A 27386-nucleotide genomic window follows, 5' to 3' on the forward strand; every position below is an offset into this window, starting at 1 on the left:
GAAAAAGTCTTTCAGAAATAAGAGCCATAGGTTCTAACGCATTAAAATTGTCGCTTCTAATTTCTGTACCATTCTAATTTGTGCTCGTTCCCATTTGTTAGATTGAATTGTTTATTCTGGTACAGCAAGTAAAGTAACTCTTGAACACAAAGGCTGCGACAAATACGTAACACATAATTGAAACATTTTTACAACAAACTTACAGACACAAATATTCGACACTTGTTAGGGACATTTACACAGCACACAAGAACAGGTTTCTTCATTTACGATTTACGAACAACAAACAAGAATGTGCTTTAGATATTTTTTTGATTGTATATTCAATACGTTTGTCATAATTTACAATTTTGTTTAGCAATTGATCGCCATATTCAATAAGTTTCTGTCATAATTTACAATTTTGTTTAGCAATTGATCGCCATATTCATATATTCAATACGTTTCTGTCATAATTTACAATTTTGTTTAGCAATCGTCATAGATCTATACGTAATCAAATGTATGTGGGGTGTGGGGTGTGTGTGGCATGTGTGGCATGGTCGTATGTTCTTTGGACGAATACATACTTGACGCTTGCTCGCTTCTCTGCTGCACTCTTACAACGAGACTTGATTTATATTTATGTGTACGAAACGCAGCTGCGTTGATAATAACAATTTGATAATGACTTCGCCATCCGGCGGAGTTGGTGCTAAAAAAATATATCTTGTTACATAATAATTGGATTATATTATTCAACAATCAGCCATCCCGATACAGGCTGAATGTTATTAAAACGTTTGATGTTGCTATGGCAACATTGCCATTGCAGATTGACATATTGGCCCGCGAATACCGTGGGCTTGTGGCCGAATAGGTGGATGTTGCTATTGCTATTGCTATTGCTATTGCTATTGCAGTTGCAGCTGCAGCTAAATCGTTGAGCTATCTTATGAACTAGACTTAAAAAAAGCAACGAATATTGTAATGGAACACACACAATCAATAGGCCAGTACATTGTATGCTTTTTTTAAGTGCGCTTCTTGGGGGGTTTCAGTTTCAGTTTCGCCTTCGTGTCGCATGCTGATTGTGCGTTGATTCTTAGCTAAAACTCTGTTTCGGAACCACCACCACCTCCTCCTCCTCCTCCTCTTCCTCCAGGGTTCCCCGCGGCTCAGTCGTCGCTCTCCTCGAACGTGGGACTGCTGGGCGAGTACGCTGGACTTGTGGGACTATAGTGCGAAGGCGCCGTGGGCGAGTACATGGGCGATGTTGGTGAATAGTTGCGTGCCGTGGGCGTGTACGTTGGCGATGTCGGCGAGTATTTGGTGCTGCTCGGCGAGTAGATTGACATATTGGGGGAATACCGTGGGCTTGTGGCCGAATAGGTGGATCCAGTGGGACTGTACTGATTCGACGGCGAGTGCTGCGGGGAGCTGGGCGAGTACAGTGGTGATGTGGGCGAGTACTTCGGAGAGGCCGGTGAATATTGAGGCGAGCCGGGCGTGTATTGTGGCGATCCTGGAGAGCCATCGTACGAGGGCGATGGCGGCGAATAAGTCGGAGACGTCGGCGAGTACTTGGCCCCTGTCTGGGAGTAGGCCGGCGATGCCGGCGAGTAGTGGGGCGAGGCCGAATAGTTTGGCGATGTAGGCGAATACGAGGGCGTCGCTGGTGTATAGTTGGGTGATGTGGGCGAATACGAAGGGGATGTTGGCGAATAGCAAGGCGACGTGGGCGAGTACGAGGGACTCGATGGGGAGTACGAGGGCGATGTCGGGGAGTATGAGGGCGAGTTCGGCGAATAATTGGTGGAACTGGGCGAATAGGCATTGCCCGGAGAGTACATGTTGCTGCCGCTGCCCGCAAACGACGGACTCGACGGGAAGTTGGATGTGGGCGAGTAGACCGGCGATGTGGGCGAGTAGCCAGATGCCGATGGCGAGTAGCCCGTAGACTGCGGATTAAAGTTGGGCGTGGTGGAGGCATACCGTGGACTGGGCGCAGCATATAGCGGCGATGTCGGCGAATAGTTGGGACTCGAGGGTGAGTAGTTGGGCGATGCACCGCCGGGCGACGAGGCCGTGTAGTTAGGACTCGTCGGCGAGTACGATGGCGATACGCTGGGCGAGGCCGGGTAGTACGGTGACATCGAGGGTGCCGGAGAGCTGGGCGAGGAGCCCGGATGTGCGGGCGACCAGCTTGGCGACATGCCAGACGCATCGGAGGCGGCTGATGGCGAAAAACTTGGTCCACCCGGTGTCATGGCGCTCACTGCAAAAAGCGGACAAATAGAGAAGAGAATTTCGAATTAAAGCGAGATGGAAACATAAATGATAGACAGAGACGGCGACATAGCCACAGCTATAGACAACGATCAACTTACCATGCCCCGGAGGCGAGAAGTAGCGTGGCGTATTGCAGTTCACCCACGGCGTCATCGGGGGCGTCATGCTCGGGGTGGAGCCACCGCCAATGAACATGGCCGTGCCACCCAGCATGCTGCTGCCCAGGGTATTGGGTATCTCAATGCCGAAGCGACACTTCTCGGCATCCAGCAACAGATCGAAGCAGCCGGTGCCCATCTTGGGCAGCTGTCCCATGATTATGTTCTCGGATACACCCCGCATGGGATCCGTTTCCGCATGGGCAGCCGCATCCATGAGCACGTCCACCGTCTCTTCGAAGGAGCAGCGCATAAGGGCGCCGGTATCCTGCCTGTTGATGCCGTGACGTGTGATGGCCATCAGATGGCCCTTGGCGGTCATCACATCGCACAACAGAGCCAAATGGCGGTAGTTCACGTACAGGCCGTAGAACTGCAGCACCGCGTTCATCTCCTTCTCGACAGACTTTCGCACCGCCTCGATGCCCAGCACCTGGAAGATCTCGCAAATGTCATTGGAGGAGGTGCGTATGGGGTCAACGTCCCGCTCGGAGAGGACCTTCATCATCGATGTGCCGTCCGTCTCGAGCAGCCACTCGCCGATGGCCTTGAACTCGCCCGTTTCGGTGATGACAATTCGCTTCTTGCTGTCCGTTTGCGGCAAATGCATGTAGACCTTGCCAATGGCCTCGATGCCCTGCAGCGTCATGTCCGACAGCATATTGGCCTCGATGCAGCGCAAGAACATATCATCCTCCATCTTATCGACGGCCTCGTCCTCGTCCTGGAACTTATTCTCCTCGTTGTTCATGATCCGAATGCGCAGCACCAGCTTGTCCGCATTGTCATCGTTGAAGATGCAATTGAGATCTTCGCCAAAGCCCACATTGATCTTCTCGGCAATCTGCTCCATGGTCAGCTTCTTGTCCGTCATCCGTTTGCGGTCGAGCTCGATGCGCAGCAACCAGGGCGAGATTCGGGTCGGATCAAAGTCGGGCATCTCATAGTAGACATTGACAAACTCCTGATCCTCCGATATAACCGTTCGCTGTGGATCCGGATCGTAATAGATGGCCGTATTGGCCGTCACCTTGCGCAGAGTCGTGTGCTCAAGGCGGCACAGCACATTCTTGGCCTTCTCGGCATCACGGGCGGCGCCGCCTGTCAGAAATACCGTCAGAGATGGGGCCTTAGGCTTTTTCGAGATGTTGATGATCTCCTTGAGCCTGGGCACACCCAGTGTCACGTTCTTCGAGGACACACCAGCAAAATGGAACGTATTGAGTGTCATCTGTGTGGCCGGTTCGCCCAAACTCTGAGCGGCCAAAGCGCCAACCATCTCGCCAGGATTCGCCTGGGCCTGCTGGAAGCGTGTCTCAATCTCACCGATCAGCCACTCAAAGGCCTCCGTCGACAGGCGAAACTCCTCGGACACATATTTCGTGCACAGCGTCGACCGAATGAGGCACTGAAACAGCAATGTGGCATTCTCGTTCGCCTGCTTCGATATGCGATCAGCGCCCGTCACAATCACGCAACGCTCCAGCAGTGTCTTCACGCCCTTGATCACCCGCATGGGCGAGAGGTCTGTGGGCAGTCGCTTGTTAATGTGGAATATCTTCTGTACGTTCCAAATCATGCGCTGCAGATTGCACGGCAGCACCACCTTCGAATCACCATTGGGGAAGATAACTCGCAAGTTATCGCGATCGTGCATCAGATGATCCCACTCCGATTCGAGATCCTGTATGGCCTCGCTGCTATCGGTCATCTCTTTGATCACCTCATCGGTGAAGACCTTGCGCATGTAGCGCTCGTTCGACCAATCGAACTTGAAGCGCTTCTCGAACGCCTTGTTCGAGAGCTTCACGGTGGGCATGTTCTGGAACTCAACCAGCTCGCCGCAGAGGCCATCCTCACCGTAACGCAGCTGGATCAGCTGGCCCACCGAGTTACGCACGGTGCCATCATAATTGACCATCACCGACTCCATGGCCTTGATCAGACGTCGCTGGATGTAGCCAGTTTCGGCTGTTTTCACCGCCGTATCAATGAGACCCTCACGACCGCCCATAGCATGGAAGTAGAACTCTGATGGTGTCAGTCCGGCCAGATATGAATTCTCCACAAAGCCACGCGACTCGGGACCATAATCGTCCTTAATGAAATGCGGCAGAGTGCGCTTACGGAAACCATAAGGGATACGCTTACCCTCCACATTCTGTTGTCCCACGCAAGCAATAACCTGGGTACAGAAAGAAAGAAACAGCGATTAGGCGACGACTTCCAAGGAGCTGATTTATGCTCGAGACTGTACCTGAGAGATGTTAATGTTGGATCCCTTGGAGCCGGACACCACCATGGCCTTTAGATTGTTATATTCAGTGAGGGATTTCTTGGCTGAGCCACCAGTCTTGTCACGAGCATCGTTCAGAATTCGATTCACCTTGTTCTCAAAGGTCTGACGAAGCGTATTACCGGGCGTCGGCTCCAGCTCCATGTTGTGGGCCTTCTGGATAACATTGATGACATCATCCTTGGCCTTCTTGATGGCCATCTGAATTTCATTATAGGTCTGCGGATCGGCAATGGTGTCGCCAATACCAATGCTGTGACCCTCGAGCAGCAGCCAATTGTTGATCACCGTCTGAATGTTGCCGTAGAAGCGTCCGGCTATCTCGTGGCCCAGCTCCAGGAAACAGATGTGCAGCAGTGAGCCCGCCGATGTGCCCAGCGTCTTCTTGCAGAGTATGCCCATGATGAGGTCGCCGTGCTCCACCATTACCTTGGTGTCGCCGGGCGATATCCACTTGTAGGGGCCATCATCCTCCTCATCGGGATGCGTCGAATGGGTGCGTATCATGTTCACATTGCCGGGTATGATCAATGAGAATATCTGCTTGCCCGTCCACAGGGGCCGTGGCTTGAGGATGCACGGCTGTGGCATTTTGCCATCCCACGTGGGCAGAAACATCAGCAGATTCATCACCTGTTCGCGTGTGATGAACACATCACGCTTGGTCATCTTTCGCACGGCGGTGAGGGTGTCCTGCACAATGCCCATGACCGGCTTGTTTGCCTGCGGCGTGATTATCTGTCGCGGTGTGATGTGAATGTTCTCCACCTCGGCGCGCGTCTCCATGGACTGCGGCACATGGAGGTTCATCTCGTCGCCATCGAAATCGGCATTGTAGGGCGATGTGCAGGAGAGGTTCATGCGGAACGTGGACCAGGGCAGCACCTTCACACGATGCCCCATCATACTCATCTTATGGAGCGTGGGCTGGCGATTGAAGATCACAAGATCATCGTCACGCAGATGCCTCTCCACCTTGTAGCCGCACTGCAAATGGAGATCCGACGATTTCGGATGGAATCGCAAATCGATGCGCTCCCCATTGTCTCGGACAATGTACTTGGCGCCCGGATATTGCGAGTTGCCGCGACGCACCAGCTCCTGCATGCGATCGATATTGAATGGAGTGACCAGCTCGGGGAAGGTCAAGTTCTGGGCTATTGAACGCGGCACACCGACCTGATCGATGCGCAAATTGGGATCGGGTGTGATGACAGTACGCGCTGAGAAGTCCACACGTTTGCCCATCAAGTTGCCACGAATGCGACCCTCCTTACCCTTCAGACGCGCCTTAATCGCCTTCAGGGGCTTGCCCGACTTCTGCATGGCCCTGGGCATGCCGGGCATATCGTTGTCCACCAGCGTGGCCACATGGAACTGCAGCATCTTGATGTTCTCCTGTATAACGTGGGCCGCTGCACCACTTGCCTCATTCTTGCGCAGCTCATTGTTGGCCTTGATGATGTCCGACAGCTTGTGGGTCAAATCGTCCTGATTCTTTGCCGCTCCGAACATGACAACAGCCGGACGCACGGCCAGTGGTGGAACGGGCAGTACGGTGACAATCATCCAGTCGGGACGGGCGTATTTCGGGTCCATGCCCAGAATGAAGCACTCTTCGTCGGTTATGTGCTTCAAGATCTCCCACACACGCTCCGCCGAAACGACAATCTTCTTCTCCTGCGAATCCTCGTTGGGATGCTTCCACTCGGCGGACAAGTCTAGGCCAGTCCGTCGGATCGAGGGCTGGTAGTGGCCACAACCGCCGTGGCCAGGCTTCTTGTTCGGATCCGGCTGTTGGTTGTCCTTGGTCAGATCCATGTCCTCGCCGCCCTCGCAAATAGTCTTGCCCTTGCACAGATCATACACATAGGCCAGACGCTTCCGCGGCTGACCCTTCGACTTCACCACAATCTCCTTGATTTTCGGATTGTGCGGCGAGACGAGCATCTTTGAGCAGTAAAAGCAAACGCAGCGCAGGATCTTGATAGTCTTCGTGATGAAGCCAATGTGGAAAACCGGCTTGGCCAAGTCGATGTGTCCAAAGTGGCCCGGACACTCGGTCATGTTGCCGGCGCACGTCTGACATCGCGATGTCCTGTCAATCACACCCTGTCGGGGATCCATGAGGCCACCCAACTTTGGTCGGCCTCCCTCCATCGTCTCGGCGAACTGGACGCCACCCTCGGTAACGGACATACGGCGCTGGAACACGTCGAAAGGGAATAATGAAAGATAATACGATACATTCTGGCAGATGGGAGACGGATGACACCTCATAAGCTCCCCTCCCTCCCCCCACCTTAAATAATATAAAATAAAATAATATAGATTTTTGGCATTAACAATATAAAAAACAATTCTGCCCCCCCCCCTTCCATATTTCCCAGCTCATCAATTCGTAACAAAATATTATTTTTGCATTTTTGCATTTGGTGTTTGATGACTTTTTGGAAATTTGATCATTTTTCAATATGGCGTCGCAGACATTTGAAGGAAATGCACTTACAATTTCATCAGGTGATAAAATTCCAAACTGTACTCGCTTCACCTGCCTCAGGGGCGCCTTGGAGTCAGTGGTGGTGCTCATTGTGGCCACTGGGTAAAAGATTGGGCCAGGCTGGGCTGCGAGTGTTCCAGCAGTGGGCTGCTGCGCGTCGTCGTCAGACTTTTTCTTTTTCTCCCACTGCCAATCGATGGGCAGAAATCGGGTTTGATCACGAGGGATACAAAGAATGGCGCACTTTGGAAACAAACAGTGGGGGAAAGACCATTAGTGGCTGCTAAATTTTTTACTGGCTATTGCATTTTATATGTACGTTTTAGGCCGCTTGCACCAATTTTCTTCGCTTTATTTTGCGCACGGTGTCCGCGTTTTCCGTGATGGTTAGTGTGACCGCTCATTTTTCGATTTAATAAACCGCCTGACCCTCGAAAAAATACTAAAATATACACAATCACGTTCAAAATATACCAAACAGTTTATCTTTTAAGACAATTTTGATAATATATTTCATATTAAACTATAACTATAGTTGTATCCGATTAATGAATCAATTCTCTACACTTTCGGCTAGTTTTCATGACTTCCTTTATAAAAGAAACCTTTATTCTCTTCTTATGATATTTATCCCGCAAAGGCATTCATACCATCAGCAACAAATATATATCGATGTATGAATATCCATATCGGTATCAATATATGAACCCATTACGACAAATAAATAAAACAAAATAAATTAAAAACTAAGCAAGCGATGAACGAAGCCGGCGCCAATGCAGATGCAGTGACGGCGGATAAAGAACGAAAGTTTCGCATACAGGGTGAGCGCTTTTCAGCCCAGATATCCTTGTTCCATTGGCTTTGTGACAAAGGTTATTCTTTTTATATGCAGGCGCTGCTTTTTTAGGACTAGTCGGCGGAATTTCCGCACTCTTTGGCTTCTCGCGCACGCTGGCCACAGCCAAGAAAGCAGACAGCAAGGTGTTACAGCAACAGGGAACTCGCCAGGGTATAATACTGATGGACGAGGGCGCGACACTGGCCCTACGAGCCCTTGGCTGGGGAACTCTCTATGCCGTTTTGGGCACGGGAGCATTCTGCTATGGATTTTGGAAGCTAAGCGGAGCCAAAGACGTAAGCACCATGAAAAATCCAATAACAAACTCGCACAGTACTCGCTATATATAAACGACATTCTCTCATTCAAGTTTCAAGAGTTTCGCATGAAGATGGGCAATGCATTGCCGCGCATCACCAAAGACGAGCCACCCGCCAGTCGCACCGACTTCGAAAGTCTTACGGACCTGATGAAATACTTGGGATCCTGGGCCAAGGAATAAGCAATACACCAACAGCAACTCACATTAATTAGAATTAATTCATATTTTTGAAGCTACGCAGCCATTTTGTTAGCCAGTGTTTTTATTTCTTCTACATATCGTTTCGTTTATTTCTCTTTTTAATAACTAAGAATACATTTTAAAACTAACCTTGTTTTGCTGGCTTCTTGGGTTCATTGGCCAAATTTTGGTTTATAGCGTTCAGCGCAATTTGGTTTAAGAGCAGCTGGAAGCGCTCCACTATGCGGGCTTGCAACTCCTTCATTTGCTCGTGCTTCACCCAGAACGCCTCGCACCTATTACGGAATTCCAGGTGTCCGCGTATAAAGTTCTGGATGTCGGGAGACTGGTCCAGAAAGACTTGCTGCTCTACACTCGGCTTGATCTCACAGCTCGGGTGCAAGTCTACGAGGGTAGCCTCGTATTCTTTTAGAGATTCCTCGCTCTTTTTGTGTTCTGCAATTATATAGTCCACAAACTTCTTCTGTTTGATATTGATGTCCGTCTTGTACTCCTCCACTTCCTCATCACTATTGGTAGAGTCCCAAACTGGAGTTTAAAACGCAAAACAGCAGAATAAAGTAAAGTAAAAAGATGATTGTGTGAAAAGCCGGCCAGGCCGCTTACGTTCTTTAATGCTGATGTTGAAAAGGCTCTTGGTCTCATGGACTGTCGGCTTCAAAGTCTTTTCCAGTTGGGCCGGAACCTCTTCCATATCAATATCCGAAATGTCATCGCCCAGCTCATGTGGGACATTATCAGTAGTTATTGGGTTCATTTTAGTGAAGTTATTGGGTAAAAATGATTGGAAGAAAATTTTGCGCGGCGCTTAGAATAAGAAAAGAGTGCTGTACAATGCTGTAGAAGCATCGATTGAAATATCGATATCACCGATGTTTTTTGTCAAACTACTTTCAAATTTACATCCCAAAGTTGTGAACCATGGCGAAGTTTAGGGAAATACTACCACAATAAATACTAAAATAACTAAACCCGAATTGCCGCCGAAGCCTGCAGCCCGCCAACGCCAACTGCCCGTCATTGACAACATAGATATCAATCTCTATTAGTTAATCTCTAAATTAGTAGAGTCTAGCTTTATTTTTTAATTTAGAGCCATTCTGCTCAGGCAGCGGTATTTTTGATCGATAAAACCTCGGTTACACTGCTGTAAACAGCTGCTGTCACGTATTTAAACGGGTTTGGTTTATAGTTTTTGGTTTTTATATTCGAATGAGATGATGATATGCCGACTCTGCCTGGAGGATACAGAGATCATTGTGCCCATCTTTGATGAGGATGGAGGGCCAGGTCATCAAACTATGCGCCAGCTGGCGGGACTGATAGAAAAGCATCTTCAGCTGGTGGTGAGTGTTGGGTTGGTTTTATTGTTTGAAGCATTAAAATGCAATGCAACGCTCAATCCTCAGCTCGCGGCCAATGATGCGGTGTCCACTTGCCTGTGCGCCACATGCTGGCAGCAGCTGTCCAGCTTCGAACAGTTTTGCGCCATGGTGGCGGACAAGCAGCGCACCTTGCAACTTAAGGTCGAATTCTCAGACCCCGAGCCGGAACCGGGTCTTATCGTGTGGAATACGGAGTCGCCCATCGAGACGAAGATCAACTTCGATGGCGATGATGTTAAGGATTACATTTTGTGCGAGCCCGTCATCGATGCATTTGCCCCCAAAGATGAGGACAGTGATGATGGCGATCGATTTCAGTCGGAATTCGAGCCCAGCGCAATCGAGCCAGATCCTGTGAAGCCTACTCGACCTAGAGGCAGGCCCCGTAAAAATCTACAAAAGGAAACCCAGCTCATAAAAAGGAAATACGAGAAGCACAAACAGAACAAGAAGACGAGGGAGGCCCTCGCTGGGCTCTCACTACGCGAATCTCGAGCACGTGCCCGCGAGCTTAGACAAAAACCAGAGCCTGTGCCATCAGGCAACGACTCGACTCCGCTGGACAATGCTCCCTGCGTGCCGATCCGAGCCAGCGGAACGACACGGGGCCGTCCCAAGACCAAAAGACCCGCCAAGAAAAAACGTCCAGCCATTGAGGTGGCAACTGACACAGAACCCAATGTGAAGCGTAACAGCATCAAGGAGATGGACGAATTTATAGCTGCCCATGTGAAGCTAGATTGTTGCCTGTGCGCGGCACCCCTTGCGGACTTTAACGATCTGAAGCGACACTTTCGGGTGGAGCACAATGTCCTGGGCTACGTGAAGTGCTGCAACAATCGGTACAAGAAGCGTACGCTATATGTGGATCATCTGAACTGCCACAAGGATCCGACATACTTCAGCTGCAAGCCGTGTCGCAAAAACTTCCTCAATCGCAACAGCCAGGTGATGCACATGCTGCGCTTTCACTCCGAGCAGCAGGAGCTGGTGCATCAGTGCGCAATATGCCAGGCACGGTTCGCCAAGAAGTTCCTCCTGACCATGCATCTGAAGGGGCACAAGGGCACCGAGCGTCCCGAGGTCTGCGACACCTGTGGCAAGACGTGAGACGTGCATGGCCTCCCACATAGGCCATCGTTTAATCCATTTCAATCATTACAGATTCCGCACCAAATTTGAGCTGAGCGCCCACGAGAAGCGAATGCACGCGGCGGACTTCACCCCGATTATCTGTGACATATGTGGCACAAATTTCCGTTCGAAGGCCAACTTTCTCATCCACAAGAAGGCACTGCATCCGGATGGCCCCGTGGCGGAGGTACAGTGTAACCTGTGCGGCCGCTGGCTGCGGGACGAGCGGAGTCTCCGGAAGCATCTGGCCCGTCACGACGATCGCGACAATCAGAACAAGTATCGTTGTTCGCTGTGCAACGCAGAGAAGTCCTCTCGTGCCGCACTCAGCGGCCACATGAGATACCATCACTCCGCCAAGCGGCACAAGTGCAGCCTCTGCGACAAGGAATTCAAACTGCCGCGCGCCCTGGTTGTGAGTAGTACTTACCACTGTACGCTGTACTCCCTGCACTTAATCCTTTTATCGAATCCCTTCCGTAGGAGCATATGGCCACGCACACCGGAATCGATCTGTACTCGTGTCAGTTCTGCAGTCGCACATTCAAGTCCCACGCCAACATGCACAACCACAAGAAGAAGATGCATCCAAATGACTGGGTGCGCAAGTATTCCCAGCCCACGAGCAGTGCCGCCTTGGGTTCCGGCACTACGGCTGAGGCTGCTGCTGCCGTGGCTACTGCTGGGGTGAATCTTCCGGGAACGGTCGTTAACTTAATGGATGATCCATCCGTTGGCGAGAGCTTTGAGCTGCTGAGCAACAGCTCCGCATCCCCCACGCTCGACTGAAAACATTCCGCTCCGTGGCCCGCCCCCCATCTGTAGCCCGGGTGATGGATTAAAGTGTGTCTGCTTGTGCGCGAGTGTGTGTGTTGTGTATACATATATATATAATTACTGTATAAAATTAAAAAATAAAATTCTATAATTGAAAATAGTTCCTAGGGGATTTGCATGAGGGGAATATCATTAGCACTTGATGTCAAGCCTCCTCGGGATCCATGTCGTCGGCCTCGTTCTCGTCGAAAATGGTTCGAATCTTGATTAGGAGCTCCTTTTTTACGGCATCGGGAACAAGGGAGCGAGCCCTGGGCGTCACCTCCGTCACCAGCTGCTCCACGGTGAAGCTACTGATGGCTCCCTTCTCCTGCAGAATGCTGCGGCACAGCAGCCGCACCTCGTCTCGCCATCCGCACTCGGTGAGCCGACTACTCAGCAGATCTTTTATCTTTACCCGGTCTCCAGACATCATTGTAAACTTATCAACTGCGTTGGAAATGGTCATCGATTTGTTAAATCCAACATTTAATTAGTTTTACTTATGGAGTCGGCAGTATACGTTTCTTGTCGGCAGATGCGACCGCGGAAATATCGATAAGAAATACCGCCTGACATCCGAAATATACCGACATATACTGCAAACATACCGTATTCTTAAATCATATTCCTCGATTTTGCTGTTCTATTTGATATTACTAGCTTGCAAAGACTTTCAGCACTAAAAAAATAGCTTAATCCGTTTGAAGAATCAATTTTGATTTTTTTAAATACTACTTTTTATTGGATTTTATACCTTATGACCTTATATTTTACAAATTTGTATTTGAATTTTTCATTTAAATCGTTAACCAATAACATTTAAAATGATTGAAAACGAGCGCGAGCAACAGAAGAGGAAAATAAATTCTATTGTTTTACTAAAAAGCATAGGGCACATAAGTAAATATTATAATACGCTCGGAGTCGTTTGGGGGCAGTTCTTCCATCTTTACAACATAATTTCGGCTAGAACTCCTACATTAAATGCCCCAAAGTTCCCTTTTGAAGAAAAAATACACAGTTTTATTGGGTGTTTTTGTTTGCACACTTTCGAAATTTATAAGGCTTAGGTGGTATGTGTAAATGATAGTTATATAAATTAGTTTGCAATCGAATTAATAGTGTAAATCATTTAATGACTAAGGGTGTTTTGTATTTGTTAATGCTGGGCAAACAGGGTTCTTCCGGTAGAGCTCTTGCTACCGAGCAGCTGTCGCTGCCCCCGAATAGTTTTTGTTTTGTTTTGTTTTGTTTTTTTTTTTGGCAGCTTAGAGCGACAAGTGAGGCCACTCCTCCCAAGAGCAAAAACAAAAAAAAAGTTAAAAAAGTAATAATAATAAAGGAAGCGGTACGTTCCTGCACAGTGGGTGAATTGAATCGTTCAATAGCCTCGATCTAATCTGAACCCCGTGGACCGTGGACAATTGACAGTCTACAGACATGCATGAAATGTTGAATGTTTAAAAAATAATTATGTTCTGCAATTGTGACAGCGTGCCCCCAAAGTGAACACTTTCGGGCAGATTCTTGATCTGCAACAGCCAACGCTGACATTCGGCGCATTTCCGCTGACGATCCTCCCGCGTCACATCCACGCCCAGGCCATTGGCCGCCCAGGGGTCGAGGTTATCCTGTATGGTTGGCAAGAAGTTTGACAATATGATACGCAACGTATCACAGGCTCTGGTAAAGTGGCTGTCAAATAACAATTGATAATTATTTTATAGCCATTAGATTCAATATCCCATTCCGTGGCACTTACAACTTGTGTTGACTTTGCAACAGTTCAAATATCTCTGGCAAAACGAATACGCAGAAATCCAAGTTCCACGAGGACCTGCACAAAACAAGCATTAATATTGGAAAACGTTCAGATAAATCTATTATTCTGCTCACGGTTTCTCAAGAATGGCGCCCAGTAGGTCTATAAAGATGGAGCGTCCGGTATTCCTAGCTTGCTTCAGGGCGCCCAGTACATCATGCGATCTATTTGGGCAGTGCCAACATGTCATCAGATTGGAAATACTTTGACTATTTGTATTCAGTATATTCTGCTCACCTTGTTGAGAGTCTTAGCAGCTCCAGGCTGGTCTGGCGATTGCACAACTCCTGCAGCACAGCCTCGTGTGACCTTGACAGGGAATCAAAATCCTGATGATAATCAGAAATGATGCGTTGATTGCTAAGTGGCTGCTGCAAGATGAAAACAATCAATCACTCAATCAATGGCAACCCCTGTGTGGCATGTACTTACGTGTGTATGCTTTTCCTGAGTTTTATTTTGATGCGTTATACGCATATCTAGGGTGGTGCGTGACCTCATTGGCGGCTTCGTGATTATCTCCACATTGATGTTCTTCTGTTGGCTATTCTCCTTGTAGTACTGGCTCTGAGCGGTCGCCCCAACCATCGACCGCTTGTTCTTGTTGACCACATTCGAGGAGGATGACTTCTTGAGTATCATATTATCGTCCATCTTGTGCAGCTCCATCGAACTAACCGACGCCACTTGGCTCAGCTTATTGCTGCCAAAAATCGCCGTCGATGTCTGTTTGGTGTTGCTGATGCCCGTGCCGCGCTTGTGCAGATTGGTAGTCGTTTTCTTGATCGACTTGGACGAGGCATTTATTGTAGAGGATGCGGGCGGCACCACTGCCTTATAGCTATTTACCAAATAGTTCAAGTTCTGATTGACTGGAAAATCCTCGGCCATCTCGTAGTTATCATAATTGGAGAGAATTGGCGCATTGCTCTCATTCAGATTGTACTCCACATGCTGCACATCCGCGTCGGCGTCGGCGTCGGCGTCCTCGTTCTGCTCCTCCGCCTCCTCCTTCTTCAGCGGATAAATATTGTTATAATTCTCCACCGTGTGCAGCGAGCTGGGGCCATTCAGCGGCAATGGGCGACTGGAGCCACCCACATCCATGCCATTGTAGCTGGTGTAGGTTGAGTAGATCATGTTGTCGGGCAGGCGTGAGAATTTGGTGTGCCGCAGCTGTGGATCAATGGCCACGCTGTACGGATGCACATGCTCGCCAGGAGCCAAAATACCAGCCTGATGCAGCGACGACATGGGCGATGATTCTGTCGACTCCAGCACGGCCTCGCTCACAACTTCGAGACTCAGATTGGGCGATGATAGATCATCGAAGTTCTGAATTTTATTGTCATGCTCCTGCTCCTGCTCCTGCTCCTCTTTGACCTGGGCTGGCTTGGAGCCGCCGAGAGACAGGCGAAACTTTTGATTGCCGCGCGTAAAACTCTTTCGGTTCGTCGAGTTGTGCTTGAAGTTGGGCAGGGTATTCGGCGGCTGGTAGAACGGTATCACACGGTCGAGACTTATGGTATTAATAGACACAGCATCGATTTCATGACAACCACAGATCTGCAAACAAAATTGAGGGATCAGTGGTAGAAAACAGGCTGCTGCTGGGACAGATGGACACTTACCAGCTTATTGTTGACAACTTTCATGTCACCCAGCGAGGACCAGCTGCCCTTTATGTGATCCAGCTCGCGATCGGGCTCCCAGCCAATCACAGAGATGCCTGAAACACTGCCCACAAAGAGGCATTCTCCATTGTCACTGAACGTAATGCATCTGATGGCCTGGCCATAGAAATGTGTGGTCTGCGATACTAGCTGCTTATGCTCCAGATCATAGATGGACACAGTGCCATCGATGCGTCCTGCGGCGAGCAGAAACTCAAAGGGATGGAACTGTATGCACGTGATGGCCGTGACTGGTGGCTCGGCTATAAATTCCATAATCTGTTTGCTCTTGCGTATGTCCCAGATGAGAATGGATCCCTCCAGGCCAGCGGAAGCAATCCACAGTCCGTCCGGTGAGAATTTAACAGAGTTAACGTGCGACATATGACCACGGCACACTCGAATGCAATTGTTCTCGTTTTGCACGTCCCAGAGTCTGCAATTTGTCCAACAAATAAATTTCAATTAAATATTTTAAATTTAAATAATTTATTTGGCCGCCCGCCTTTACAAGGTGGAAATCGCCACGTCGAAAATTGGCATAATATGTGCAGATATCTCACTGCATGAGAACATGCAATTTTTTGTTTTGAGTATTTTCGCGGTTCGTTTAAGAATCGATAGATATATCGATAAAATACAAAAAATCAAGTATGGCGCTAATTGGAAAAGTTGACACAGAAACAGCACGGCGGTTTCTTGAAGTTTAAGGACACGCCTTAAATGTTTTAGCAATATTAACTTTAAAAGTATTATTATAATAAAATCTGAGCTCTTTATTCACCCTTGGTTGGCATTCTTATATATTTATCGCACTGCATTTACGGCCGACGATATATGCATTACTCGATAGTTTTACAATTTCAATCCATCTGACAGCTGTTATATGTTTTCCCCATCGATCAGGCAACACCGAATTATTCTGCTCGCAGTCAACAACCCCTTCCACAGCAAAGCAAAAGTAAGTTTCTGCAGCTTATCAATTTGTTGCACTTTGTACCTGCGATATTGGAGCGGCTAATCTTTCGCGTTAAGTTAAGGCATCGCATCCGAGCAGAAACTTTAACGTGCAGTCTAAAAGAGCTGTAAGTCGTGTGTAAGTAGGTAGCGGCTCTTGCGCTATTCCACATATGCACATACTGTGTATGAATTGATTGTTTGTGTGTGTGTTTGTGTGGTTGCAAAAACAATTTGTTGTCTGTTTTGCTTTGTACCATTTTGTGTTGTTCGTTTGATTGAACTCTGAGCTGTTGTTGGACCTGGACTTGGACCAAACCAAATTGTCTTTCGGTTAATTGCTGCCCCCAAAACTTGCACATTTTCGTTCTGTATGCACATACATATGTACATATAACTGAAGATATCATTATCAGGACACACTTTGACCAGATGTTCCCCACACACCTCCACCGCTCTGTTGCTAATAATTCAACCCTGAATACCTTTCTTTTTTCATTGGACAGTTGAACGTTGGAGCAGGCGTAACCGGATTACCACAGAGAGAAAGAAAATTAACCAGAAAACATGTCTTCTGCTGGCAAACTGCGTTTCGATGGCCGTGTGGCGGTGGTGACTGGTGCCGGTGCCGGCCTGGGCCGGGAGTATGCCCTCCTGTTGGCCTCGCGCGGCGCCAAGGTGGTGGTCAACGACCTGGGCGGCACTCATTCCGGTGAGGGGGCCTCACAGCGTGCCGCTGATGTGGTCGTCGAAGAGATACGCAAGAGTGGCGGTGAGGCGGTGGCCGATTACAATTCCGTCATCGATGGGGCAAAGGTCATTGAGACGGCCATCAAGGCGTACGGCCGAGTGGATATACTGATCAATAATGCCGGCATTCTGCGGGATCGTAGCCTGCTGAAAACCTCCGAACAGGACTGGAACCTGGTCAACGATGTGCACCTAAAGGGCAGCTTCAAGTGCACTCAAGCTGCCTTTGGGCACATGAAGAGCCAGAACTTTGGCCGCATCATCATGACCTCCTCGAACTCGGGCATCTTTGGTAACTTTGGACAGGGCAACTATTCGGCTGCCAAAATGGGACTCGTTGGCCTGGCCAACACAGTGGCCATTGAGGGCGCACGCAATAATATCTACTGCAATGTGATTATCCCGACTGCAGCCAGCCGCATGACCGAGGGCATTCTCCCCGATATTCTGTTCAATGAGCTCAAGCCGCAGCTGATTGCCCCAGTGGTGGCCTACCTGTGCCACGAATCCTGCGAGGATAATGGTGAGTGGTGTTCGAGGTTCAATTTCAATATTCATTTGGCAGAACAAAGTACATTCTTTGCTTTGCTCTTGATGTGTTCACAAGATAAAGAATAATCTCTGATAATGGACTCTAATCTCTCTGTCTCCCTCCCTCTCTCTCGGTATAGGCAGCTACATCGAAAGCGCCGCTGGCTGGGCCACCAAAGTCCAGACAGTCCGTGGCAAGGGATCTGTGCTGCGACCCTCTCTGGATGATCCCGTCACCATTGAGTATGTGAAGAATGTCTGGTCCAAGGTGACGGACATGTCACAGGCCAAGCATCTCAACTCGATGGCCGAGGCCTCGGGCTATCTGTTGGAGGTGCTCGAGAAGCTAAAGGCCGGCGGTCAGGATGCCGTCGAGGACACTTTCACATTCGACAACAAGGAGCTCATCACCTACGCCCTGGGCATCGGTGCTTCGATCAAGAACAGCCAGGATTTGCGCTTCCTGTACGAAAATGATGCTGATTTCTCAGCCATTCCCTCGTTCTTTGTGCTGCCCGGCCTACTGCTGGCCATGTCCACGGACAGGCTGGTGGGCAGCGCCCTGCCCAACAATCAGGCTGACTTCACAAACATTCTGCATGGCGAACAGTATCTGGAGATTGCCGATGATCTGCCCACCAGTGGAACTCTGACCACGACCGGCAAGGTGTTTGATGTCATGGACAAGGGATCCGGCGCTGTGGTTGTCACCAATTGCGATTCGTTTGACGAGAATGGCCGCCTGGTGGTGAAGAACCAGAGCTGCGTATTTGTGGTAGGTGCTGGAAAATTCGGTGGCAAGAAAAATCCCATTGCCGGTGTGGTGCCACTGCTGCCGAATCCCAGCCGCCAGCCTGACTCCAGCATTCAGTACTCTACCAGCGAGGATCAGGCCGTACTCTACAGACTCTCCGGTGATCGCAATCCCTTGCACATTGATCCCCAAATGGCACGCATGGCAGGCTTCAAGACGCCCATTCTGCATGGCCTATGCACCCTGGGCTATTCAGTGCGTGCCGTTCTCAGCCAGTATGCCGACAACAATCCGACACTCTTCAAGGCAATCAAAGTGCGCTTCTCGGGCCCCGTTCTGCCCGGCCAGACGCTGAAGGTGGACATGTGGCTGGAGGGCAAACGCGTGCACTTCCGCACTGTGGTCGTGGAGACCGGCAAGGAAGTTATTTCGGGGGCCTACGTAGATCTGAAGAGCACCAAGGCCAAGTTGTAAGCAGAGCTTACACTCATTATTTCCTTCAGTTTTCGCCTTTTTTTTTGTTTATATGTACATAATCGTTATATATCTGTACATATGTATGCACGAACCCCTTCCTTTGGTGGTAGCAAATAGAAACCATTATATGAACCAATAAACTAACGACGTTTTTTAAGTGATCTCTTTTTTCGGCAACACTTAAACTTTCAGCAAGAGTAGACACGCGCCACATGATGTACGTGGACCTCTATCTCAACAAAGCTCAATCTAGCATTAGATATTCATTAACAAGCAAATTGATGACTGCTGGGCAGTCCTAGTCAGATCTGTGCCCACACTCGTGCTTCAATGTTGGACTCTAATTAGAGAGGTTTCTTAAACAGTCCTCCGGGTCGCACGCCAGTCTCCCCAGCCAGTGAAGAACATTGAATAAATGAAGCAGAACCACCCAGAAGAGTAGCTATTTCCATAGTATTGGGTTTAGAGACTACTTTGATTGTAGGGGATATCCCCCTATCCGACCAATTTCATGAATCACATATTTTAAGGCCAAAGACTTTACGTTTAGGTCTTGGCTGCGACTTGTGCTCCATGTCAAAGACTGTTGGATTTTCGGACCTCAAAGACTGCACTTATATCAAGCTTAAGCTTATTTAGAGAACAGATCTTTGGCAGAAAGAGGAGTAGAGCTCGTGGAAGAAATCAAAAAAAAGCTAACAATTACCTCAATTATCATAATATCGGAGGGAAAAGCAGCTGCATATGTTCTAAAAACTGTCACATAACAGAGGCAGACTATACCCCTCTCTCTTTCTAAATCACGAACAAAGTATCTTGCAGTGAGGAAGTGTTTTTTGTTTTTTGCTATTTGCTACAGAACAGACCCACCCGAACATCTGGCAGAGATTGTTGTGGGACTCACCTAACGGTGGTATCATTGCTGCCGGATACCACATACTCCCCGGAGGGATTGAAGTCCAGGGTGCGCACACTCTTCATATGCCCATTGAGCGTTGAGTATATCTTCTGGGCATTGAGATCCCAACGCCGTATGATGCCAATATCGTCGGCAGAGTAAACAAAATTGTCTTTATATGCAAAGCGTACGCAATCAATGGAACGATTATGACCAGTTAGGGACTGAAACGAATTTAAAAGCTATAGTTTGGGCATACATATGAGTAATCCAAGATAAATGTCTCACCATAAAGCACTCGTTCTGGCCAATGGCCCAGAGATTAACATTGCGATCCTCGCCGCCGGTGACCAGCACACGGCCCGTTTCACCCAGATCGAGGCTGGTCACTTTTCCATCGTGTGCCTTTATGTCATCTGCAGAGCATAAGATAGATAATCGATCATATAGGATGGGAAAACATCTTTTTCGAATGCAATCCGAATTTTTTTACAAAAGTTGATTCGACATCTGTATTTGTATAACACATACACACACACACGGAACACAACGCAACACAAGCTCATCTGGTACCATACACATGCACATAGAATTAAAACGGTACTTTCGAATATCCGACATTACTTACAGATCTTTGATACCAAGTTTCTGGACAGTGCCATTATCAATCAAATTTTTCCTATTCTTATATCCAGGCAATGTTTAGATCCTCCAGAAGTGCCAGTTTTGTAAATAAATCCCCTTTATTCGTAGCAGGTGTGATGAGTCTGTCTGCTGGCTGGCTGGGGGTCTTTGGATCAGCTGGTGTCTGGGTCACTTTTTTGCTGACTTGACTCTTATTTGTTGAACAAAATAAATACAGAACGAACATAAACGGTTTTAAATTCTTGGCTGCACTACACCATTTTACGTGGCGTTCACAGTGATCGCATTATCAAAATGCGATTAGAGTCTGGAACAGAACAGACAATTTTGGACAAAAACAAATGCACATTATAATTACAGCGACGACGAGGGCTGGCAGAAACTATCGACTACAACTGCATCCAGGGCCGTGCAATGCGATAGCTAATTGGGAAACGAAATAGACATTCAAGATACATATCAATTACATATAAATAAAATATAAATTTTACACAGTTTTAAAGTAAATATTAAGTATTGCAATTTAGAAGATTGTGTTTTATTTTTAATATTATCGATATAGCTATCGAAGCCATCGCAGCATTGTGGCATCTCCCATTAGCATTCGAATGATACGATAATAATACAATTATGCAGATAAATTAAATAACTCGTGTACTTTCATTTCATTTCGTAGCTTTAAACTTAAATGTAATTAACGATAGTCCGGATTCTGGTACGGAGAGTGGATCTTGCTGGCTCCAGTTCAAGTTCTGTTCTCAAGCGATCTGGAACTAGTGAAGACCAAATCATGATTCTGCGCCAAGTGTGGGAGGGGCGGGCGCCCAATTAAAACGGCTCGCACGAGCGAACCAGATCCGACACGAACTAAAGCTAGGCTTAGGCTAGTTGGCACTGTCTCTGTGTATATTTTAATGCAGCTCTTTAACTTTCACTTCGATTACAACAAGTGGCGGAGATTTAGCGAGATTTAGGCAGCGGATCGGTGGAATATAATGTAAACCACAGCACCCACCCATGGACATTAATACAAGCAACAACACAGACAGCACAAATATAAAATGGCATCAAAATATGAGCGTATTATAAGTGATTGTCGAACGAAGAACGTACTCTGGGAAGACGGCGATTTCCCCGCGGTGCAGTCGTCCGTCTTCTATTACCAAACGCCCCCATTCACGTTCCAGTGGAAGCGTATTGCCGAGCTGAACAATGCCCAGGCCTCGTTTCTCAATGAAAACGCCGAGTTCGATGTGGTGCCTGGCAAGATGGGCGATCGTTGGCTGGTCTCCTGCCTGGGGGTGCTCTACTCGCTGCGAAATCTCTTCTATCGCGTGGTGCCCGCCGATCAGAGTCTCAACAAATCGCAGGGCATCTATCGCTTTCGCCTATGGTGGTGCGGCGAATGGGTCGAGGTTCTGGTCGACGATCGTCTGCCCACCATAAACGGACGTCTGGCCTTTATGCAGCCTCAGTCCTCGAACTGCTTCTGGGCTGCTCTCCTGGAGAAAGCCATAGCCAAGCTGCATGGCTCGTATGAGGCCCTCAAGTATGGCACACGCTCGGATGGACTCACTGATCTGCTTGGCGGCGTGGTCAAGTGTATGCCCATTGTGGCCGACACCATTAGGCCGCAAACGCTTAAGGATCAGCTGGCATCCACATGCATTGTCACCTGCCTGGCGGTTAAGGCCTCCTCCGTGCAGAAGAAAAACATTGCCGAACGTTTGCCAAATGGAATTTTGGTGAATGTAAACTACAGGTAGGCGAGGGTCCATATATCATGTGATTTTTAGGTCTTATCTGTGCCATTCTTTTGCAGACTTTCCAGCCTGGACAAAGTGGAGACACTTATGGGGGACTCGGTGCAGCTGATTTGCGTAAAGGATACATTTTCGTGCAAGCCATTTGGGGACAAAACCAACTTTCTGGGCGACTGGTCGCCGCTGTCAAAGACATGGGAGCGCGTCTCATCGGGGGAACGGGCACGGTTGCTCAATCAATTGAATTTGGGAGAGTTCTGGATGTCGTTCTATGATTTTGTACAAATATTCACCGCCCTGGAGATTGTCTATCTGGACAGCGAGACGGCAAATGATGAGGAGATGCTCAAGAATCGGCCGCTGCATTGGAAAATGAAGATGTACCAGGGCCAGTGGAAGCGGGGCGTCACGGCCGGCGGTTGTCGCAATCATGAGTCCTTTCACATCAATCCACAGCTGCTTGTTTCCGTGCAGGAGAAACAGGACGTTGTCATAGCCCTCAATCAGCATACGGCCGTCGAGCCAAAGGTCATTGGCTTCACGATGTACACCTGGAATCGAGAGTACAACCTGAATGAGTGCCTGCAAAAGGACTTCTTCAAGAATCACGTGAGCTTCCTGAACTCGGACTATGGCAATACACGGCATGTCAGCTATCACACACAGCTGGAGGCCGGCCATTATGTGCTCATACCCACGACATATGAGCCGGCGGAGGAGGCACATTTCACCATTCGCATACTGGGCACCTCTGCGCTGCGGCTGTCCTGCCTGGAGACCCAAACGATGATACTGCTGGACCCGTTTCCGGCACTCAAGAGTGAGGACAGCATACAGAAAATCAAGAGCGTGTGTCAGTACGAGCCGGTGTATATGCAGCTGGCGGATGAGAACAAGACGATCAACTGCTTTGAGCTGCACGAACTGCTGGAGGCCTGCCTGCCCAATGACTACATAAAGGGGTGTGCCAACATAGACATTTGCCGCCAGGTGATTGCCTTGCAGGACAAGAGCGGCAATGGGCGGATCACCTTTCAGCAGTTCAAGACGTTTATGGTGAATCTCAAGTCTTGGCAGGGTGTCTTCAAGATGTACACCAAGGAGAAGGCTGGCATTTTGCGGGCGGAACGTTTGCGGGATGCGCTCTGTGACATTGGGTTTCAGCTGAGCACCGACATCATGAACTGCCTCATACAGCGCTATATACGCAAGGACGGCACCCTGCGACTCAGTGACTTTGTCTCGGCCGTCATACACTTGACGACGGCATTCAATCAATTCCATTTGAAGAACTACAGCCAGGTGAATGTGATCGAGGTGCATCTGCATGACTGGATCAAGAGTATATTAAGCTGCTAAGCGCAGCTAGAACTAGTGGCTTAAAGACTTACAATAAGTTTCATTCTTTTGCAACTGCACATATCAGTAGTCCCGGCAGCAGGAACAGCAACAAAAAAGATACGTAAATGCGACCAAGTCTCCCGGTATTCTTCTTTGCTTCACCTTGTAAATATTTTTTAAAGTGTTGCGACATTTTCTAATACCCTTCCGGGTATTACCCATATATACCCATAACTTTTGAATTTTATTGAGCTGTTCTCTATTCATATTATTTATCATAAATGTACTCTTTTAGCATTTACTGCTGCAATAATTCCATTTGCCTAAAACAATTTTAAAGAACTTGTACCATTTTTTTTGTTAGATAATTGAATATTTAAGAGAGAGACTTTGTGCAAAAACTTTTATAAAAAATTGTTTTTCTAATGGCAGATAATAATAATAAATAAAGAAATGTTATTCAAAATACCAGAAAAATTGACACTTTTAATAGATTTTTACATCATATCTAATGAAATTTGATTATCAACTTAAAAATTATATGTGGACAGAATTATAAAGAAACGTTTTCTGTGTTTCTTGAATGTTAAAGTTCAGATTTAAATCACTAAATAAGAAAAATCTATGATTATTTTAAACCATTTCGTATAAACAGAACATAAATTTAAATGTGAATTTAACATATGCAAATTCTGAGATGTATTTCAAGGTCTTAAACAGTTTGTCACTTCACTTTTCGTTTCTATTCTTGGTCCGCTACAGAAATTTTTGAAATTTACACAACTGTTCAGTTTTTTCAACCCAAATTTAACACTATTTATAAATTGTGCCCCCCCTTGTTTTAATGTTGTTGCCCACAAATAAAAAGCATGTTTTCTTTTGTGTACGTTTAAAATTGTATAATTATTCAATCCAGCGTTTGTTTTTGTTTTTTTGTTTTTTTTTTTTTTCGAGAAATCGGTTCAATAGGTATGCATGTAAATGAGTTACAATGGTAGTTGTTGCCCGAAAACTAATTGATTAGTTTGTAGTAGTTTTAGTAGTTATTATAGTTTAGTTTGGTATTTAGTTTTGCAGCTAGATTTATGTATGTATAGTTGAGTTTTTTGTTTTGTTTTGCGTTTGATTTTCTGATGCACGTACGAGTTTAAAAAGCAATTAAGAGCGAGAGCAATGGAGCAATGCGTATGTATATTAGTTTGATTTTATAGTTTTTGTATTTTGCTTTGGTTTGGGACCCTCTGCTATTAGCGCCAATATACTATACTTAATAAACATTAGTATTGCTTTAATGTTCCTTCGATCTGAGTTCTGTGTGTGTGTGTGTGTGTGTGTGTGTGTGTGTGTCCTGTGCTCTGCATTCCCCCGTATACTTAAGAGTAGACTAAAATATCATTAGTATCTGTGTGAGTGTCTCTGTTAGCTGTGTCGAAAATACTGCGATGATCGTGTGTGATAGTAGTTAGTAGTTGTGGATGGACCTGCACCCTCCTCACTCTTTTTCGGTGTAATTTACATAACGAAACTCGTGCGGCATCCAGCAGACATTACATCGTTGTACCGTTGTGCGATGAGGCATCGCTGATGCGCCGCGACAGTGTGGTCTTGCGGCTAATCGATAGAGTGTTCACATTTGTCGGTGTCGTCTCATTCGCTGTTGTTGTTGTGGCATGCATGGGCGAGGACTGCGGCAGTGAACCAGTCACCTCATGGGGCTCCTGATAGCCAGAGTCCATGTCATCGTGATAGGAATCCATCAAAGGTGTGGGATCCTCATAGTCATAATCAACGAAACCATTATTATCAAACGACTGTAAAGAGAGATCGATCGAGAGAGAGGGAGAGAGAGTCCCCATGAATCAAGAGAGACTTCAGAGACTTCAGTTCTGACTGATATTTACCTTGACAAACGATTGTGAATGCTTGGCATATCCCCGGAACACCTGACTGTGTGCCTTGCCACGATAGTCCACGGACTCATAGTGGCCCCCATCCTGGGAGTTCTCAATAATGAAATGCCTAGTGCCATGCGGTGTTAGAGTGGCCCACAGGAGGCGACTATCATTCACCAGCTGGCTCTGCAGCAGATCCCTGCTGTTGGCCGTGGCACAAGGATACAGTATGCCGCCCGAGGAGAAGGCATTCGATTTGGTTGCCTCACCCAAAGCATTGATGGCCGTTTGCTTGATGTTTGCATCATGATAGGAGAAGAATGTGCTGCAAAAATTAAATGATTATTAATTAAATGTACTCTCTTTGCAAAGAGAAACTCACTCCCTGCATCTGATCACAATGATGGCCAGGAAGCAGCCCAGCACGAATATGCCCACACAGGAGGACACAAAGAACCAGATATTCTCCAGACTTTTTGTATCGCTGCGCACCAGCTCCATCAAGGCATTGCCATTGCTGTCATTATGCTGGCCCTGGCCCTGGCCGCACATGAACGCGGCAAAGCATGGCTGGGACTCATTGGACGGCATCAGTGTCTCAATGGTTGTCGGTTTGCTGATCAGGAACGACGGCAACGGTGGCGGCGGCATTGATAAAATAAAATCCGGCGGTGGACCCGCCAATTGGTCGCAGCTGCCCACACAATTACCCAATACAATATTCATTCTTCGAGAGCTGCAAACAAATATATACAGCATCACGTTAATATTTTCATAAATGTGGCCCCCAGCCCCGCAGCCCCTGCAGGACATGCTATAAATCAATAGCGGAATACCTACATCCTCTAATGGGTATAATATATTTGTGTATGTGGTGTGTGTATCGGTTCAGGTTGCCAAAACATTGCCTGTTTTGGGGGTAGGTTTCTTCTCTAGTCGTAGTAAATATTTTGAGACACCCATCAAGGGCTCGAGCCTTTCTGTTTTGTATATTTTTTGTCAAAGATTGTAATAGATTTTGCTTGTCTATCCACCATACAAGAAAATCTTCAATATTTTACACATAGGTTAATAATTTTCAGCATAAAATTCCACTGTTGCATTACTAGGAGTTAAATCCACAATTAAAATTAGCAGCCCAGTGGCAATAATCTTTATCAAATGGATCACAAATGAATTAATGCATCTCCTAAGCAGGGACAAACAAAACAAACAAATAAATATTCTTAAAAGTATTTTGCACACCTCGCCGTGTCCTGTGTCGAACGAAATCCTACTCTGAACTGAATGCCCAGACATTATGCTATGCTGAAATGCATGTCCTCCTCCCCATCCAGGCCAGGCCAGACCAGACCAAACCAGACCCGTAAGTGCGCGCGCACACCTCCCCATTCAATGTCTGGCATCTAACCCTTGGCCACCGTTTAGGCCACACCCCAGCTGGAGCAGGCATACACAATTGTAAACACATCTATAGGAATTACGCTTCAAATGTTTGTTATTTCAAATGAAATCAACAGAGGGATTGGAGAATCAAAACATCTCCTTCCCAAGCTTCAAGTTTCGTTATTTTTAAATAAATATTAGTAGAAATAAGAAAATGTAATTTAATTATATAGACTTTGGTACCTTTAATACCATTTAATATGAGTTTTGAATTGATTCCATTAGCAGACTGTGCACAAGCGAATTCTGCGAAGGAGAATGGCCATGAATGGTAGTTAGGGAATGAACTTATTAAATTCTTTAATCAAACACTTATTAATTTCCCAATATTAAACGATTATTTGGAAGTGAATAAAAAAGTTCGGCAAGCCATTAGAAGACCTCTTCAGATGATAATGGACTTGATCCTCCGATTGTTCCTCAAACAGCTTGGAATCCGAAGGAATATAATTAAAAATTAATCACAAAATGGGTATATCCTCGCCTCACCTACATCCTTTGTTATATATT

General features: G+C 47.3%; 9 protein-coding genes across 12 annotated transcripts; 4 read left to right on the forward strand and 5 right to left on the reverse strand.

The window, feature by feature from the left end:
* Positions 1-298: 298 nt before the first annotated feature.
* Positions 299-7630, reverse strand: LOC117590971 (DNA-directed RNA polymerase II subunit RPB1). 2 transcript variants are annotated; one of them, XM_034284036.1, is made up of 5 exons: positions 7545-7630; positions 7235-7468; positions 4687-6930; positions 2370-4614; positions 299-2257 (listed from the first exon to the last, which is right to left on the reverse strand). In XM_034284036.1, exons 2-5 carry the CDS (start codon positions 7313-7315, stop codon positions 1158-1160), a joined length of 5670 nt encoding a protein of 1889 aa, XP_034139927.1. In that variant the 5' UTR covers positions 7316-7468; positions 7545-7630; the 3' UTR covers positions 299-1157. The 2 variants fall into 2 exon arrangements, with proteins under 2 accessions (XP_034139927.1, XP_034139928.1); XM_034284037.1 differs by having other exon boundaries at positions 7235-7598.
* A 257-nt stretch (positions 7631-7887) lies between these two features.
* LOC117591044 (transmembrane protein 242) lies at positions 7888-8725 on the forward strand. Its single transcript, XM_034284139.1, has 3 exons — positions 7888-8049; positions 8121-8362; positions 8437-8725. Exons 1-3 carry the CDS (start codon positions 7983-7985, stop codon positions 8566-8568), a joined length of 441 nt encoding a protein of 146 aa, XP_034140030.1. The 5' UTR covers positions 7888-7982; the 3' UTR covers positions 8569-8725.
* LOC117591043 lies at positions 8633-9425 on the reverse strand. The gene is made up of 2 exons (XM_034284138.1): positions 9196-9425; positions 8633-9117 (listed from the first exon to the last, which is right to left on the reverse strand). The coding sequence occupies exons 1-2, from the start codon at positions 9344-9346 to the stop codon at positions 8714-8716; spliced, it is 555 nt and encodes a 184-aa protein (XP_034140029.1). The 5' UTR covers positions 9347-9425; the 3' UTR covers positions 8633-8713.
* Positions 9426-9722: 297 nt separating this feature from the next.
* Positions 9723-11989, forward strand: LOC117591036 (transcription factor grauzone). The gene is made up of 4 exons (XM_034284130.1): positions 9723-9935; positions 9999-11080; positions 11139-11523; positions 11592-11989. Exons 1-4 carry the CDS (start codon positions 9807-9809, stop codon positions 11895-11897), a joined length of 1902 nt encoding a protein of 633 aa, XP_034140021.1. The 5' UTR covers positions 9723-9806; the 3' UTR covers positions 11898-11989.
* A 21-nt stretch (positions 11990-12010) lies between these two features.
* LOC117591037 (enhancer of yellow 2 transcription factor) lies at positions 12011-12476 on the reverse strand. Its single transcript, XM_034284131.1, has one exon. It carries the CDS (start codon positions 12391-12393, stop codon positions 12091-12093), a length of 303 nt encoding a protein of 100 aa, XP_034140022.1. The 5' UTR covers positions 12394-12476; the 3' UTR covers positions 12011-12090.
* A 484-nt stretch (positions 12477-12960) lies between these two features.
* Positions 12961-20819, reverse strand: LOC117590962 (katanin p80 WD40 repeat-containing subunit B1). Of its 2 annotated transcripts, none has more exons than XM_034284016.1 (9): positions 20418-20819; positions 20078-20205; positions 19796-20013; positions 15381-15858; positions 14182-15315; positions 13987-14117; positions 13824-13913; positions 13690-13764; positions 12961-13622 (listed from the first exon to the last, which is right to left on the reverse strand). In XM_034284016.1, exons 1-9 carry the CDS (start codon positions 20449-20451, stop codon positions 13388-13390), a joined length of 2523 nt encoding a protein of 840 aa, XP_034139907.1. In that variant the 5' UTR covers positions 20452-20819; the 3' UTR covers positions 12961-13387. The 2 variants fall into 2 exon arrangements, with proteins under 2 accessions (XP_034139907.1, XP_034139905.1); XM_034284014.1 differs by having other exon boundaries at positions 13987-14120; positions 20418-20818.
* On the forward strand, positions 16366-19048 carry LOC117590963 (peroxisomal multifunctional enzyme type 2). Of its 2 annotated transcripts, none has more exons than XM_034284017.1 (3): positions 16366-16507; positions 16886-17652; positions 17801-19048. In XM_034284017.1, the coding sequence occupies exons 2-3, from the start codon at positions 16947-16949 to the stop codon at positions 18886-18888; spliced, it is 1794 nt and encodes a 597-aa protein (XP_034139908.1). In that variant the 5' UTR covers positions 16366-16507; positions 16886-16946; the 3' UTR covers positions 18889-19048. The 2 variants fall into 2 exon arrangements, with proteins under 2 accessions (XP_034139908.1, XP_034139909.1); XM_034284018.1 differs by having other exon boundaries at positions 16366-16383.
* Positions 20820-21250: 431 nt separating the features above from the next.
* Positions 21251-23811, forward strand: LOC117591033 (calpain-C). The gene is made up of 2 exons (XM_034284127.1): positions 21251-22196; positions 22257-23811. The coding sequence occupies exons 1-2, from the start codon at positions 21496-21498 to the stop codon at positions 23554-23556; spliced, it is 2001 nt and encodes a 666-aa protein (XP_034140018.1). The 5' UTR covers positions 21251-21495; the 3' UTR covers positions 23557-23811.
* A 667-nt stretch (positions 23812-24478) lies between these two features.
* Positions 24479-26750, reverse strand: LOC117591038. The gene is made up of 4 exons (XM_034284133.1): positions 26676-26750; positions 25813-26166; positions 25440-25755; positions 24479-25349 (listed from the first exon to the last, which is right to left on the reverse strand). Exons 2-4 carry the CDS (start codon positions 26154-26156, stop codon positions 25086-25088), a joined length of 924 nt encoding a protein of 307 aa, XP_034140024.1. The 5' UTR covers positions 26157-26166; positions 26676-26750; the 3' UTR covers positions 24479-25085.
* Between the last annotated feature and the right edge of the window lie 636 nt (positions 26751-27386).

This window comes from Drosophila guanche, unplaced genomic scaffold (assembly GCF_900245975.1).
Source record: "Drosophila guanche unplaced genomic scaffold, DGUA_6, whole genome shotgun sequence".
Lineage (NCBI taxonomy): Eukaryota > Metazoa > Arthropoda > Insecta > Diptera > Drosophilidae > Drosophila > Drosophila guanche.

What these genes read in the sequence shown, in the direction of transcription:
- LOC117591033 (XM_034284127.1), top strand. Translation starts at nt 21,496, where the DNA reads ATGGCATCAAAATATGAGCGTATTATAAGTGATTGTCGAACGAAGAAC. An exon ending in TTGGTGAATGTAAACTACAG is followed by an intron (nt 22,197 to 22,256) that starts GTAGGCGAGGGT and finishes ATTCTTTTGCAG; the next exon opens with ACTTTCCAGCCTGGACAAAG.
- LOC117591044 (XM_034284139.1), top strand. Translation starts at nt 7,983, where the DNA reads ATGAACGAAGCCGGCGCCAATGCAGATGCAGTGACGGCGGATAAAGAA. An exon ending in ACGAAAGTTTCGCATACAGG is followed by an intron (nt 8,050 to 8,120) that starts GTGAGCGCTTTT and finishes TTTTATATGCAG; the next exon opens with GCGCTGCTTTTTTAGGACTA. An exon ending in AGCTAAGCGGAGCCAAAGAC is followed by an intron (nt 8,363 to 8,436) that starts GTAAGCACCATG and finishes CTCTCATTCAAG; the next exon opens with TTTCAAGAGTTTCGCATGAA.
- LOC117590963 (XM_034284017.1), top strand. Translation starts at nt 16,947, where the DNA reads ATGTCTTCTGCTGGCAAACTGCGTTTCGATGGCCGTGTGGCGGTGGTG. An exon ending in CGAATCCTGCGAGGATAATG is followed by an intron (nt 17,653 to 17,800) that starts GTGAGTGGTGTT and finishes CTCTCGGTATAG; the next exon opens with GCAGCTACATCGAAAGCGCC.
- LOC117591037 (XM_034284131.1), bottom strand. Translation starts at nt 12,393, where the DNA reads ATGACCATTTCCAACGCAGTTGATAAGTTTACAATGATGTCTGGAGAC.
- LOC117590971 (XM_034284036.1), bottom strand. Translation starts at nt 7,315, where the DNA reads ATGAGCACCACCACTGACTCCAAGGCGCCCCTGAGGCAGGTGAAGCGA. An exon ending in TTTTATCACCTGATGAAATT is followed by an intron (nt 6,931 to 7,234) that starts GTAAGTGCATTT and finishes GACGTGTTCCAG; the next exon opens with CGCCGTATGTCCGTTACCGA. An exon ending in CTTCTCGCCTCCGGGGCATG is followed by an intron (nt 2,258 to 2,369) that starts GTAAGTTGATCG and finishes CGCTTTTTGCAG; the next exon opens with TGAGCGCCATGACACCGGGT.
- LOC117591038 (XM_034284133.1), bottom strand. Translation starts at nt 26,156, where the DNA reads ATGAATATTGTATTGGGTAATTGTGTGGGCAGCTGCGACCAATTGGCG. An exon ending in ATTGTGATCAGATGCAGGGA is followed by an intron (nt 25,756 to 25,812) that starts GTGAGTTTCTCT and finishes TAATTTTTGCAG; the next exon opens with CACATTCTTCTCCTATCATG. An exon ending in ATTCACAATCGTTTGTCAAG is followed by an intron (nt 25,350 to 25,439) that starts GTAAATATCAGT and finishes CTCTCTTTACAG; the next exon opens with TCGTTTGATAATAATGGTTT.
- LOC117591036 (XM_034284130.1), top strand. Translation starts at nt 9,807, where the DNA reads ATGATGATATGCCGACTCTGCCTGGAGGATACAGAGATCATTGTGCCC. An exon ending in TGCGACACCTGTGGCAAGAC is followed by an intron (nt 11,081 to 11,138) that starts GTGAGACGTGCA and finishes CAATCATTACAG; the next exon opens with ATTCCGCACCAAATTTGAGC. An exon ending in AACTGCCGCGCGCCCTGGTT is followed by an intron (nt 11,524 to 11,591) that starts GTGAGTAGTACT and finishes TCCCTTCCGTAG; the next exon opens with GAGCATATGGCCACGCACAC.
- LOC117591043 (XM_034284138.1), bottom strand. Translation starts at nt 9,346, where the DNA reads ATGAACCCAATAACTACTGATAATGTCCCACATGAGCTGGGCGATGAC. An exon ending in CAACATCAGCATTAAAGAAC is followed by an intron (nt 9,118 to 9,195) that starts GTAAGCGGCCTG and finishes TTTAAACTCCAG; the next exon opens with TTTGGGACTCTACCAATAGT.
- LOC117590962 (XM_034284014.1), bottom strand. Translation starts at nt 20,451, where the DNA reads ATGGCACTGTCCAGAAACTTGGTATCAAAGATCT. An exon ending in AAACTTGGTATCAAAGATCT is followed by an intron (nt 20,206 to 20,417) that starts GTAAGTAATGTC and finishes TATGCTCTGCAG; the next exon opens with ATGACATAAAGGCACACGAT. An exon ending in TTGCAAAGTCAACACAAGTT is followed by an intron (nt 13,623 to 13,689) that starts GTAAGTGCCACG and finishes GTTATTTGACAG; the next exon opens with CCACTTTACCAGAGCCTGTG.